This window comes from Berghia stephanieae, chromosome 1, assembly GCF_034508935.2.
Source record: "Berghia stephanieae isolate SIO BIC M18660-M18661 chromosome 1, UCSD_Bste_1.3, whole genome shotgun sequence".
Classification (NCBI taxonomy): Eukaryota; Metazoa; Mollusca; class Gastropoda; order Nudibranchia; family Aeolidiidae; genus Berghia; species Berghia stephanieae.
In genome coordinates this window covers 127197323-127211889 of record NC_088360.1, presented here as the reverse complement: position 1 = coordinate 127211889, position 14567 = coordinate 127197323, and the positions used below count along the sequence as shown (strand labels likewise).

General features: G+C 34.7%; 1 protein-coding gene across 2 annotated transcripts; it reads left to right on the top strand.

The window, feature by feature from the left end:
* Positions 1-130: 130 nt before the first annotated feature.
* Positions 131-11990, top strand: LOC144963079 (actin-binding protein IPP-like). 2 transcript variants are annotated; one of them, XM_078896711.1, is made up of 6 exons: positions 131-638; positions 3572-3700; positions 4669-4844; positions 6624-7338; positions 8017-8237; positions 11318-11990. In XM_078896711.1, the coding sequence occupies exons 1-6, from the start codon at positions 344-346 to the stop codon at positions 11558-11560; spliced, it is 1779 nt and encodes a 592-aa protein (XP_078752837.1). In that variant the 5' UTR covers positions 131-343; the 3' UTR covers positions 11561-11990. The 2 variants fall into 2 exon arrangements, with proteins under 2 accessions (XP_078752837.1, XP_078752838.1); XM_078896712.1 differs by lacking the exon at positions 3572-3700 and having other exon boundaries at positions 153-638.
* Positions 11991-14567: the final 2577 nt, after the last annotated feature.

Below are 14567 nucleotides of genomic sequence, written 5' to 3'. Positions count from 1 at the left end.
AAAACTAGGATTTAATTTGTTTAAACCCAACAAATCAGTGGTTATCTCGAATTTGTTGCCCGCAGCACGACCAAAACTGTTCATATGTTGTTTTGAAGTTTAGAATAACCTACTTAAAATGTTAACTTCCGTTTCAGGTTGGTCATGTAAACAAAAAGCAAAAACAAGATGATGTGTATCTCTGCTATCACAAATTCAATATAGACACTAGACTAGAAAAGTGAATTTGATTAATTCCTCTTACGTATGTTGCTTGCAAAAGAATGCACTGACAGCGTTTGAATAAAGCACGAAAGAATGTCATCATAAAGGTGCATCGTAAGGAAAACTAAAACCAACAAAGATGAATTTGCTGAAGACTGAGGATTCCATCACTACTGAGGAGAGGCTCGCCCCGGGTTACAGTAGGCGTCTTTTGAAGAATATAGCCAGTCTATGGAAATCGACAGCTTTGAATGACATTAATATCGTTGTATGTAATAGACGTTTCCCAGCTCATAAATGTGTATTGGCGGCTGCAAGCCCATTTTTTAGAGCAATGTTTTCGTCTGGAATGGAAGAACAAAACAAAAATGACGTTCATCTGCATGAAGTGCCAGCAAGCATATTCCAAACCATTCTTTCATTCATTTATTCAGGTAAAAATAAAAATTGCGTTATTACAATGAAGACAACATAAAAATTGATAAAATATTGCTTCAGTCCTACTTATCCTAGAGGAAACAGTAACAGTTGCAAGAGGGATCTGTCCGTATACATCATGTACTTTCTGTAGGAAGCCTGTCCAAGTCCAATGAGTAAAGGCACATATTTCCAATATGTTTGACAAATTATAAATCTTTCACTTCAATTCTGTCATCTCCCTCTTCCCTCTCTCTCAACTTTCTTTCACTCTCTCTCTCTCCCTCTCTCTCTCTCTCTCTCTCTCTCTCTCTCTCTCTCTCTCTCTCTCTCTCTCCCTCTCTCCAATTGCTCAATCGAAGTGACTATTTGTCGTGCGACTACAAACAGGAAAAACAACCACCATTGCCTATTCGTACTCTCAACACTCTTTTGTGTTGAAGGTAAAATTTATGAGCTTATAGCTCTCCGGTCATTCTGTTTTCATAAACTAAATGGCGCTTTTGGTAAAATGATGTAAAAGCCTTCAAAACAATTTTTTAAACCCTTGGAGGAAAGAAAACAAACATTAATAACACGTCAAAAGACTATGGTGAAATCTAGGGAGACCACAAGCGTGGGCTCTTTAAATTTAGCAGAACTGACCAGTTTTCTCAGAAGACCACGATTTTGATTGACAAGCTCAAATGGCTTGTTTGGGATAGGTTGACCACGATTTTGGCCCACAAATCCCCCAAACTGTCTTTCCAATAACATATTCTAAAATATTTTCATTTCTTGCGATGTTGTCACAAAATAAAATTAGTTGAGGTCTTTACAATTATGCATAGATAAATTAAAATGCATCAACGTTCATATGGTCAGCGTGGTCATCCGGTAAGGTGAGGTAGTGAACCATGTTGCAACTGTTCATATTCCTTCTCCTATCTTTGTTTCTTTTTAGGGGTTTTTTTCCCCAATGGGAGGGGATTTGATTTGAGTGAAAGATCTGTGTTTGAAGAGGGTGGGGACTAGAGCTGTAATGGGACACCGGAGCAGCTCAGTGTTCAAGATAACCATGCTGGAAACTGAAACATCGGGTTTTACTGGGTGGGGATCCTGACCTCCCATAGCGGGCAGGGAGGTACATACTGTCTTCTATCCCCTTATATCTGTTATCCAACATGCTTTCTGTCTTTGTCTCGGAATGATATTACTTGGTTTTGTCCTGGTCCTGGCCCGAGTCCTGGCTGGGAGGGAAACAGTCAAATGCATAGTTATTGTTTTGAGAGATGATATTTTTTTCCTTGTAAATCATCTCTCTGTCATGTATTATTATATTTATTTTTAATGTATAATGTAGGCATTTGAGTGTATTCCTCCTTGTTTGATGTTGTGCTTGTGTCCGGATGAGACTTATAGGTGATCTCAAGCTAAGTACATTGATGGTATGCTCTTGGAATCTACATCTGATCCCTATTTGTTCCCAATTCCCCTTTGTCTTACTCTCTCTTGGGTGCTTTAATTGTAATTCTAGAACTTTCGACTATCCCATTTTCTTCCTTTTTACTGGCTCTGATATAACCTAAATGTGTTGCAAGCGCTGTAAAACCCTTAAAAACAAACAAAAACAAACATCGGGTTTTGAATCAAAATGTATCATTTTCAAACGATTACATATCCAATAGTTAACAAAATACAGTCTTTAGACCTATAAATATTGAAAATTCTCGCTTTACCTAAAGTTTTAAACAACAATTAATTGTGAGTTATACCACAAGTATTATACTTGTCTTTCTTATGATATATAGCAGTCAACGGACACCAATTTATGACTGCTGTTGTCTGTGTATTGTTTTGCATCAAACGCTCAATCATTGATGTCTTGTCTATGACTCTGTTTGATGCTATGATACTCATGTATCATTTTGCATTAACAATTTTTGGTTTGAATTGAACTAGAGAGAAACAATCCTTTAACTGAGCAGGAAGCTTTTGTTTTACAATTTACAATGAGATGGAACAGAGAAGGGATAACATTATGATTAGAGATATCTTAATATCGAGGGAGCGGGCATGTAGGAAGATGAAAATAATGATGATGTACATAGCACAGATGAAAGAGGAGTTGTACGTAGGAGTGTGACAGAGGGTGCTGCATTGTGCATGTCTCATGCAGTTATTTTATCCCTTTAACACCGACACTGAATTTTTTTTGTTTTCAGATAATAGATTCCCATTATATATATTATTTACACTGCAGAATAAACTGTTTCCTCCAGGAGAGCAGTTAGAGTATTGTAACTCTGGCTTCAATTAAGCTCTAATCTCATTGCTTTTACTTGTCTTTTGTTGAAAACGGTAAGATCTTGTGTAAGGTCACAGTAAGATTGAATTTTGCCTTTGAAGGGTTAAATTGTTTTGGTTTTTTTTTTCAGACACAGCATTGCTGTTTCTTTTTATTTTTGATTGGGAAATGATTTGAGGTGCTGCACCAACTGGCATGCTCACACTAACTGAGACAGCGGGGTCTCGTTGCTTCATTTTGTGCTGTGGCAAATCCAATCTGCTCAAAACCCACAAGACCTTCCCAAATTGAGCCATTGCTCGCAAGACCTTTATAAATCAATTCCGGACACAGTTTGAGTGGGGACTAATTCATTTTCCCTTGACAACTGATCAGCATGTATCCCTCAGCCTCCACCCCATAGTCATACAAAATAGCTTGTAACCTTCCCACAGTTGTAATATTTTCGGTCAGCTGAATAGGTAATGTCATGGATGTGCTCATCAACAAGAATCCCATTCTATCCTCCTTTCAACACAACATGACACCTTTTTGTCATTGGGCACACTGTCCACACAAAAATTATTTTCAAATCCCTCCACCTTCCCATCCCACTATCTGATGTAAATCTTTAAGCCTAATTATATGAACTTTCATCTTGTTTATGAAATTGTTTTACCACAGGTTCTCTCCATGTTGATGTAGACACTTGCCAAGACCTATTAGCTGTGGCTGATATGCTTGGTATTGAAGATGTGGTTGACATTTGTAGTGAATTTCTCCTTTCAAATATGACAATTCAAAACTGTGTTGGTATGTGAAATCAATTTCTTTTTAATTAGTTGTAAATGTGTTTATATAAACACAGGTTATTCTCAACTTCCTAGGATTTTTAAAAGTTTGCAAGCAAAAAAACAACAACAAAAACATTTAAATCTAAAAAGTTTGCATTCTGTGTAGCATTACTTATTATGATTTTTTCCCATTAATTTGAAAAGAGAGATAAAAGTGTTTATTTTTTTATTTGTGGAATTTCTTTCATCTTTAATTTTTAACGTTGGGATATTCTCTCTTTTTAAAAATAACGTTTGTAGTTGTTGAGATGTAGCAGAAAATATGAAATAAATTAATAATAATAATAATGGCGCTTTACATCTATCAACACAAAATGATTTTAAAGAAACTACATGACATCAAAAAAGAAATGTTATCAAGGATTTCTTGATCATGGACATTGATTTGGACTCCTAGAATCTCTGTGGATGATAGACGGACCAAAATGAGAAATAGAGCATGCTCCCATCTTTGTACGAATGCGTGGGACAGCCAAACGGGTGGAGTCATGAGAGGAATGCAAAGATCTGATATTGTCTAATATTTCTTAAGGAGCTCTTTAAGGTAGGGAGGGGCAGTGTTTTCCAGACAGTGGTAAATTATGACACATGCTTTGAATTTAACCCGTTTCTCAACAGGTAGCCAGCAATTATTACAGTAATCCAGCTTTGAAAATAAAAGAGAAACAAGTTTTTTGGTAACATCTTCAGAATGGAACTGCCAAATAGATCCATGTTTTTTCCAATCAAATTGTGTAAGTCAAAAACTTCAGTGGTAATGGGCATTGAATTTGCTTCAGATTCTAACATTACCAAGAGATCTATTCAATTCACTTGAATCATACCAAGTATACTATGATATGATTGTCATGAAAATTGTTACATTTTAACCTTATTCTTATTGTATTGATCAATGCCCTACTTCTGTCTCGATGACTTTTTTTTCAGGCATCTATGCTTTTGGAGAAGCACATTCTTTGCCCTCTTTGAAAAGACAATCAGAACTGTTTGTTGAAAAACATTTTGTTGAAGCAAGTAAAGGGGAAGAATTCTCACTATTAGACTGGGAAACAGTGTTATCCATTCTTGGAAGTGAACGATTACATATTGAAAGGGAAAGTCAGGTCAGTGTCATATTCATTTCTGTTCAAAACGATTATCCGCATTCTCTGCTATCCCAAGCCAGTGCAAATTATCTTAGTAATTCGTGATTTCTAATGTTACATTTAAATCACACTATTCCAACCCATTTTTATCTCGTGATATGGCAGTGATTTATCTGAAACAAAAATTTCTTAAATCCATATCTATGAATACTCAAAGACTCAAAGACAAGAAGCAAAATTTTTATTTATTTCCCAGTTTCATAAAGAGATATACAATTTTCCTTTAAACAGCAGAATTAATTGGCAGTCATCAGAGCACTGGAGTAACTTAAAAAGTAAGCACATCAGGATTATGGTCGGGTTAGTTTTTTTAACTTTAAGCGAGGTTGACTTTTTCCGAATTTAAGGGCAGCATTGTGTTTAGGCGATCCAATATTTTTTTCCATGCAATAGGTTATGTCTCTTATCACTTAAGACAACTCATATCATCATTTTGTGGATTGTATTTTTTAAACAAATTTTGTCATAATATGTTGATATGAGTTTGTATTAAATGTAAATTTTTGATCATTTATCCTGTATCAATTTCCTTTGTTTTTCTTTTTATTTGGCTTGAGACCGTCATTTTATTATTTATTTGAATGTTTGATTGTTCATTTCTTTCTTGTTTTTCCTTTTTTGTATTTAGTCTTTTCTTTCTTTTTTTTTTCTCCTTTTTTAAAGTTTTGATATTATCGTGTCTTTTGTGCATATTTGTTGGTTTATGTTTTCATCTTATATAACCATTTGTGAGACATCCAACTCAATAGCAGAAAAGATGAGTAGAAGTGGTAGCTAAATAGCGATTGTCTTTGTGTCTGAAATGTATGGTGCTGGTATTGAATATGATCATGTGTGTTTACTAAATAATAAGACCATTCAAGCATTACTCATGTGTCGGAATCCAATTGAATGAGTCACAAGCCAAGTTTAACTATCAACTTCCATATACCTGTTGGACTTGACTTAAATAGTATCTTTTCTTTCAACATTGTTAACGTTTATTTATTTAGTTGTGCAGCAATCACAGTTAATGATCGTCTTGTGCGAGTGCGTGGTGCAGTAACTAATTAATACCTCTAGACAGAGTGCTTTCACAAATTTAAAACAACTTTTTAAATCTATTTTTTCCATGTTATGACTTTTTCTTCCTCTTTCATGATGCCAGTCAGTTGCATTGGGTTCACTTTATGCGAAATTCTTGCAGAAGCTGTTGTCTGCATCAGAAATCTGACAACAATGAAAAAAAAACAAAGAATAGGATCAATGTTGGGTTGTCTTCTTGCAAATTTACTGTATTTCTTTGAACCTTTTAAACCATTGTCCTACACTTTTTATGCAGGTTGATTTATATATTCAGGTTTATATAGATTCCTTCTTGAACCATCAATAATAATTTTGTAGTATGCATATTAGATATATGATAAGTGAAGTGAGGCATAAAAATTAATAGAAGAGGAGCCAAATTCTACTAATAAAGGATATGATTGGTTATGGCATCATAATTATTAGAAATGAAATATGTAAATTTCTTGTCACTTATATGAAATGGATTAATGCATTTCCATAGCACTCTTGATTTTTTTAAATTGAAGTTCTATAGCACAGAAAACAAAATGTGCTCATTGTATTTCAGGCATAGGATTTTATATATATGCTCATTTTTTTTTTCTGCAAAACAAAAAGTTTCAAAAATTATTAATATTCATGAAGACTACATTGGTGCTAAATGCTTGAATCACATCTTTTTTGTTTCAGGTTTTGGAAGCAGCCTTACAATGGGTAATGCATGATTTGCCGATGCGTCGGAAAATGCTTCTGCAATTGTTGAATCAAGTTAGAATAAAACTTGTTTCACACAAACAGCTCTTTGAAATAATTGATTTGTGTGATGACCATGGCATTAAAGTTGCTCTCACTAAATTTGCATCACCTTCACAAACGTTTAAATCAATTAATTCTCTTGGACAGTACTTGGATGTACATTGCCCTAATAAGTGTTCAGAACCAAGACAAAATGCAAAGAAATATATATATGTGATAGGCGGGTTTTCCAGGAATAAAAATAGTTTTGTGAGTTCTATTAGTACTTTGGACAGTATTGAAAGGTTTGATGTGTATTCGAGGACTTGGCAGTCATTTTGTGGTATGAGCAATCCTAGAAGCAGTCACGGCTATGCTGTGCTTGACAGGAAAATTGTAGTCGCTGGTGGGGAGGATGCGTCTTTAATTTCAGACACTGTTGAGAGTTTTGATCCTGATGAGAATGTATGGACTAGTTTGCCAAACATGCAGAATCCGCGTTATGGATTAGCAGTGGTCTCTGTAGATGAAGTTTTGTATGCTATTGGTGGATATGTAGGTACACAAATTGGTGGTAATATAGAGATGTTTGATTCTGTTAAAAGGGAATGGAAGATTCTGGATGAGATGCCCAAACCAAGGTTTTCCCTGGCTGCTGTGGAATATGAAGGTGAAAAATATAGATTTTTTAATTATCATTTTCTATTTAGTCGCAATGAAAATAGAAAACAATTTTGTCATCTTTACACTACAAAATACCAACTTTCTTTGTTCTACTGGTTATGCTACCCCAATTTTTTTTTCTACCTTTTTAATGTTAAAAATAATTATGGTTTTGAATTTCACGTTCCTGAACATAAAGCATTTTTTCTTTTGATTGATCTATGCTATGGGTATCAATATAGAGAAATTAATTAATCATTAGAATTAATTTGTAAATTAATACCTAATGAAATAAGTCCACTGAAAGTCTTTAGAATTAGGATGTCGGTTAACTCTAGAAAAGCCATTTAGACTGATTGAATGACTATAGATTGTTATTCATTCACTTAGAAAAAAGCCGGTAATAGGGAACATCAATCTGTTTTATTAGGACAGTATCAAAGGGAAAAATTGAAGAAATAGAATTCAATCAGAAATGATTGTCATGATGGTATACCAGCATGACTAATTATAGTTATAGCATGATGTTTGAATTTGCCCTTTTGTCTTGTTTTCTTAGCCATTTTGATGACAGAACTCTCTCTGGATGGATTCTCTTTTGACTCTCCCAATATCTTCTTTTTTTACTTTTGCTGAAATGACCTTAAAATATTTTCCTTATTTATTTTTTTTCTTCATCTTTCAGGTCTCATCTACATTGCTGGAGGTTTATCTGAGATGTACATAGAGTCAGATGTCGTAGAGAGTTATAATCCCATCACTAAAGAATGGTGTAGTTTATCGTATCTTAAAACACCAAGGGCATATCACAGTCTAGTAGCTTTAAATGGGTTCCTTTATGCTGTTGGTGGCTTCAATGAATTTCATGGATCACTCAAATCAGTCGAGCGATATTCAATTGAAAATGTGAGTATCTTGTTTTCGTGTTACCAAATAAGGTAGTTATTAATCCTTTCCCATAGCCATTTTGGTAAGACCATATAAGCCTGAAAATGAGGGCAGTGTAATGTAATGTCATAATTAATCTATACAGTGCGCAGAATCCACAAAGTGCTCTAGGGTGTTATACATACAAAGACAATAGGTAGCATAAAATATATATATACTTTTACCACTCAAAAGCCTGCCTGAGAATGGAATGTTTTAAAAGTGTTCCAATTACTGAGCTCGGGGGCGTCTTGAATGTTAAATTTGTTCCATACTTTTGGATGTCTGACAGAAAAAAAAAATTCTGTCAGAGATAGTTTGTATATGGGAACATAAATCAGTTATTCATTTTGGAATGGTCTAGCAGGTATGTATGTGTTGGGGGGGGGGGGGGGTAATGGAAGATTCTTTAATCCTGCTGGCTTTCTGCAGCTGAGGCGATTTGCTTTTGCCCAAGCTCTAAATATGAACCTTTCTCTGAGGGAAATAGTTGGATACGAGTGGGTGTGTTCTTTCTGTGAGAGAGATTATTGTATACCATTTAAATGCTCTCAAATCTCAGTGAATATATATTAGTATTAGAAACAATCTGAATGTCTCCCTTTTGGTGAGAATCCCAATTTTGTTCTGTCCCTGCGGAATTATGCCATTTTTGGGGCAAAATTATGCCAATATTATGCCCCAAAAAAGGCAAATTATGCCATAAATTATGCCAAAAATCCAACATTTATGCATGTTCTTGCGTGCTTTTGTAACCCCCAAAACCTAATTTTCGCAATAAATTTGAATTCTTATAGGTTTAAAAGCTACATTCAGTTGTTTCGTTTCATTAAAAACAACTAAAAAGCAGAAATATATACCAGACTACTTGACAATGTAGAACTACACTATTTTAAAGAACATTGATTTTAAACCCTTAGCATGACACACCAGCCTCTGTGGCAGAGTAGCGTGTTAAGAATGGGTTAATTAGAAAATGTCACCTAAAATAGCTAACGTTTACATGGTCAAATGATTAGGATAAAAAAAAACAAACCAAGATACACATGAATGACAATGATAAATAAAAAGAAACGAAATTCCAACAACAATATTTTATTTTTTACTGTACTAATAATAATAATGATAATAATAATAATAATAATAATAATAATAATAATAATAATAATAATAATAATAATAATAATAATAATAATAATAATAATAATAATAATAATAATAATAATAATAGTTGTAATAGTAGTAGTGGTAGAGGTAATGGGAGTAGTGGTCGTAGCAGTGGCATTATTCGTTGTAGAAGTAGTAATAGTAGAAGTAGTAGTAGTAGTAGTAGTTGTAGTATAGTAGTAGTAGTAGTAGTAGTAGAAGTAGTAGTAATAGTAGTAGTGATAGTAGTAGTAGTAGTAGTAGTAGTAGTAGTAGTAGTAGTAATAGTAGTAGTGATAGCAGTAGTATTGATAGTCGTAGTAGTAGTAGTAGTAGTAGTAGTAGTAGTAGTAGTAGTAGTAGTAGTAGTAGTAGTAGTAGTAGTAATGCAGTTGTAGTAGTAGTAGTAGTAGTAGTAGTAGTAGTAGTAGTAGTAGTAGTAGTAGTAGTAGTAGTAGTAGTAGTAGTAGTAGTGTAGTAGTCGTAGTAGTAGTAGTTGTGTTGTTGTTGTTGTTGTAGTTGTAGTACTGTAGTAGTATTAGTAGTAGTATTAGTAGTAGTAGGAGGAGGAGGAGGAGGAGGAGGAGCAGTAGTAGTAGTAGTAGTTGTTGTAGTAGTAGAAGTAGTAGTAATAGTAGTTGTGATAGCAGTAGTAGTGATAGTCGTAGTAGTAGTAGTAGTAGTAGTAGTAGTAGTAGTAGTAGTAGTAGTAGTAGTAGTAATGCAGTTGTAGTAGTAGTAGTAGTAGTAGTAGTAGTAGTAGTAGTAGTAGTAGTAGTAGTAGTAGTAGTAGTAGTAGTAGTAGTAGTAGTGTAGTAGTCGTAGTAGTAGTAGTTGTGTTGTTGTTGTTGTTGTAGTTGTAGTACTGTAGTAGTATTAGTAGTAGTATTAGTAGTAGTAGGAGGAGGAGGAGGAGGAGGAGGAGCAGTAGTAGTAGTAGTAGTTGTTGTAGTAGTAGAAGTAGTAGTAATAGTAGTTGTGATAGCAGTAGTAGTGATAGTCGTAGTAGTAGTAGTAGTAGTAGTAGTAGTAGTAGTAGTAGTAGTAGTAGTAGTAGTAGTAGTAGTAGTAGTAGTAGTAGTAGTAATGCAGTTGTAGTAGTAGAAGTAGTAGTAGTAGTAATAGTAGTAGTAGTAGTAGTAGTAGTAGTAGTAGTAGTAGTAGTAGTAGTAGTAGTAGTAGTAGTGTAGTAGTCGTAGTAGTAGTAGTTGTGTTGTTGTTGTTGTTGTAGTTGTAGTACTGTAGTAGTAGCAGTAGTAGTAGTAGTAGTAGGAGGAGGAGGAGGAGGAGGAGGAGGAGGAGCAGTAGTAGTAGTAGTAGTAGTAGTAGTAGTAGTAGTAGTAGTAGTAGTTATAGTGGGAATAGTAGTAGTAGGAGTAGTAGTAGTGGGAATTATTAAGCTTTTTGCTGACGGATTCGGAGTTGGATGCGGAAGGCCACAGGATGCAGCCACAGATGCAGCCACATGCGGCCTCATTTTCCTAGAGAGACAGGTTGTTGATTTGGCACATGGGTAAATTGCTGCTTGGATCAATTTGTAACTTTGCCTCTTTGTCTGGGCCTCTGGTAATTCAAGAATGTTGCAGTCACAAATCTTTAAATCTGTCTGCCTCCTCCTGGGACTTGAATTAACTTAAACATGCTTTAATTCTAAAACTAAACTTAAATGAGTGCCTTGAGTTTATTGGATTGTCCATCACATTAAAGTTGTAATTTATTTTAGATACAAAATTCTCAAGAGATGACAAAGGCAGACTATTTTTAACAATGTGATGATGGGAAATGTTTTTATTTTAAATTCTACCGATCAATTTTTGCTTGATTAAGTTGGACATTGCCGATTTGGAACTATTAACATAAGACTGGTTTAATTTACTTGTTGCCTTTTACTTCTGTTTCTTCTCTTTTAACAGAATGAGTGGGAAGATGTGTCATGCCTTCAGATTAGCAGGGCTGGAGCAGGAGTAACAGTCTTGAATAAGAAAATATATGTCTTCGGAGGTAGATCTCAAGATGCAGAGCTTTATGGTTCCAATTCATTCTGCTCATCGTTGACATTGAGCAGTGCCGAGTGCTATGATCCAGCCACAAATTTGTGGTCTAAATTACCGGATATGAGCTATGAAAGATGTGAAACTGGAGCAATAGTTTTATGATGAATGCTAATAATGCTGCACAATGACAAAACCCCTTTTTGAAATTTTAGCGACCTCTGAATTTGTCAAACCTGTGACTTTTAGCTTTGAGACTTTTTGGTCAAAATTTAAAAAGTTTTTTGTCACTGTACAGTAGAATACATGCCTTTTCATCATGAAGTTGTAAGTACTTGGCAATCATTGTCTTTTTGTTGGCAAAACATTAAATATTATTCTCTGATGATTCATTTGTACACACCACAATTTCATTGCTCAAGTCAGAGTTTCGGCTGTGTTTTTTGTCCGTTAATCGACTCAGTTCGGAAATTCCCATTCAGTTGTCCTCCTTATCCCCATCATGGAAAAGTTGCCATCAGCTACATCTTTATCTCCCATTTCCTGTCCATCACCAATGATCATTATAATTTATTATAACAATAACAAAAAAAAATAGAATTTTTAAAAAATCTGAAACTTTAACATGAAAATAGGATAATTTCTGTGATATTAACCTGTTTACTGGTTGACATTCAATGGACTGCATAAAGGCCAATTATCCTGTGTTTTCATTTTTCAAAACTCACATGTTCACTTTCTTTCACTTAAAAAAAATTCAAAGGAAGGTTTCGTTTCAGTACACTCGGTCACTTTGTTATCAATCCTTTTGAACTTTAAAAAATGAATGATCTTTAAATAAAAGAGGACCTAAATAATTTTTTTTTTTTCATTTTATCTTGCGGGATATCACTTGTCATTACTACCTCTCTTATAGTAATGCCGATATAACTTATCAGATCATGGTTATTGCCTTCATTTTATCATTCTTTTTATTTAATTTTATTATTCGTTTGTTTGTGTGTTTGTTTGTTTTTAGAAGTTATGCTATTCCTATCTACATTCATCAACATTTACACTAGAAGTGCCATTATGATAGGTGTTAAATTAATTTTATGCATATTACTCACATTTGAAAAGGAAAAAAATTATGCCCTTCCGCATTGCATTGTTAGATGCTGTCGCCTTGGAATTCCATGAAGGAATATAGATAACCCATCAAACAAATGTCAGATGTCAACAGGAATCACTCATGTTGTCCAAAGTGAGCAAAATGGGGGTTAATAATAATCTTGTCCAAAGAAAAATATGAAAGTGCCTGAATTAAGGTCGAACCTGGGACCTTTGTGGACACAGTGCAATGCCTTCCTTAACCACACTGCCACTTTACCCACCATTACTCACATTGTTCGACTCTATATTGTGAAATTGTTATTTCAATTATTTATTTAATGCTTGTGAGGGTGTGAGTGTGTGTGTGTAGGGGGGGGGGGGGGGGGGGGGGGGGGGGATGTGTGAAGTTTTCCCTATTCACTTCTTTGTAATTATTCTTTTAAACTAAATTATTGACATTGATATATTTCCATGTATATTAATTTGTATAAATATATTTTTTTGTTGTTGTTTTGTTTCAGGAGTCTTTTATTAAGTTAGAGGGAAACAACCATATGAAATGGTGAGAGATATTTTTTTTCCATGTAAATCTCTCTCCATTATATATTATTTTGTCATTGTTAGGTTCTTTGATAATAGTTATTATATAACCATTTCTGTGTATCCTTTTTGATAGACATCCTGTGGTGGTGTCAGGATGAGACATTTTAACTAGCTACACTACAAGGATACAAACTACTCTAGGGTCTACTTTTTAATCACTCAAGAGAAGTGGTTATCGAAGTAGTTTTCGAAAATTTCAATCAGCGGTTCTCTCTGAAAGTCTGGACAATCCTGTGGTCCCCAACATAAAGTTTTGATAGACCAGTGGATGCAGTGTGCATGATAAAGCCTACTGCTCTTCATTCTTCTTCTTCATCCTTCTTCTTCTTTTTCTTCTTCTTCTTCTTCTTCTTCTTCTTCTTCTTCTTCTTCTTCTCCTTCTTCTTCTTCTTCTTCTCTTCTTCTTCTTCTTCTCTTTTTTCTTCTCTTCTTCTTCTTCTTCTTCTTCTTCTTCTTCTTCTTCTTCTTCTTCTCTTCTTCTTCTTCTTCTTCTTCTCTTCTTCTTCTTCTTCTCTTCTTCTTCTTCTTCTTCTCTTCTTCTTCTTCTTCTTCTTCTCTTCTTCTTCTTCTCTTCTTCTTCTTCTTCTTCTTCTTCTTCTTCTTCTTCTTCTTCTTCTTCTTCTTCTTCTTCTTCTTCTTCTTCTTCTTCTTCTTCTTCTTCTTCTTCTTCTTCTTCTTCTTCTTCTTCTTTTTCTTCTTCAACTGCCCATGCCTGGGTTACAGCACCACTGCCTTGTGGGCAGGTCTTGGTTGACCAAAGGCTAGGGAAGCAGATCTATCAGAAAAGCAGGACGAAGACAGAGCCGCTCGGCCAAAAGGCTCAAATAGCCCTGACAGGTGTTACTGCCAAACTTGAAAACTGGAGTGACAAGCAAACACCCTCACAAATTATGATTTCAGTCTATGTAATAATTTTGTTTTTGTCTTTAAGGAAATGAATAGAAATTACTGTCATTTCTGTGTTTTATAATCCTCTATTAATAGTAAAATTAAAAACCTTTTCACCATCCTCCCAAAACGGCTGCAGGATGTCTCAAGGGCACCAAGGAGCCTAGTTTTGAGAACTATTGCTCTAGAACTTTTCTCTTAGTGAGATTAGATTGCGACTGTTGTTTTATCTCATTCCTTTTAACTAACTAGAGCATTTTTATCACGCAATTTCCACTAAATGTGCTCAAATTACTTTACAAGGAGTCCACAACTAACAGCAACACTTAACATGTAGGATGAGACGTTTTGCGATATTACAAATGTTTTTTTTTTTTTTTTTTTTTTTTTAATAGAGATATGCTGTTAATGGCCAGGTACTCATTGTATACCTGAGTATGATGAGAGGAAAGATTCAAGGACTCAACTATGCGTCACTTAGAGCTGGTCTCAAATCCTGGACCCCAAGCCCACATAGCCACACAAGTACTGAAATGACCTAATAACGCCACAAGCGCTGTTTAACCTCTAAAAACAAATATGATTTTCT

What these genes read in the sequence shown, in the direction of transcription:
- LOC144963079 (XM_078896711.1), top strand. Translation starts at nt 344, where the DNA reads ATGAATTTGCTGAAGACTGAGGATTCCATCACTACTGAGGAGAGGCTC. An exon ending in GACAATTCAAAACTGTGTTG is followed by an intron (nt 3,701 to 4,668) that starts GTATGTGAAATC and finishes CTTTTTTTTCAG; the next exon opens with GCATCTATGCTTTTGGAGAA. An exon ending in AGCGATATTCAATTGAAAAT is followed by an intron (nt 8,238 to 11,317) that starts GTGAGTATCTTG and finishes CTCTTTTAACAG; the next exon opens with AATGAGTGGGAAGATGTGTC.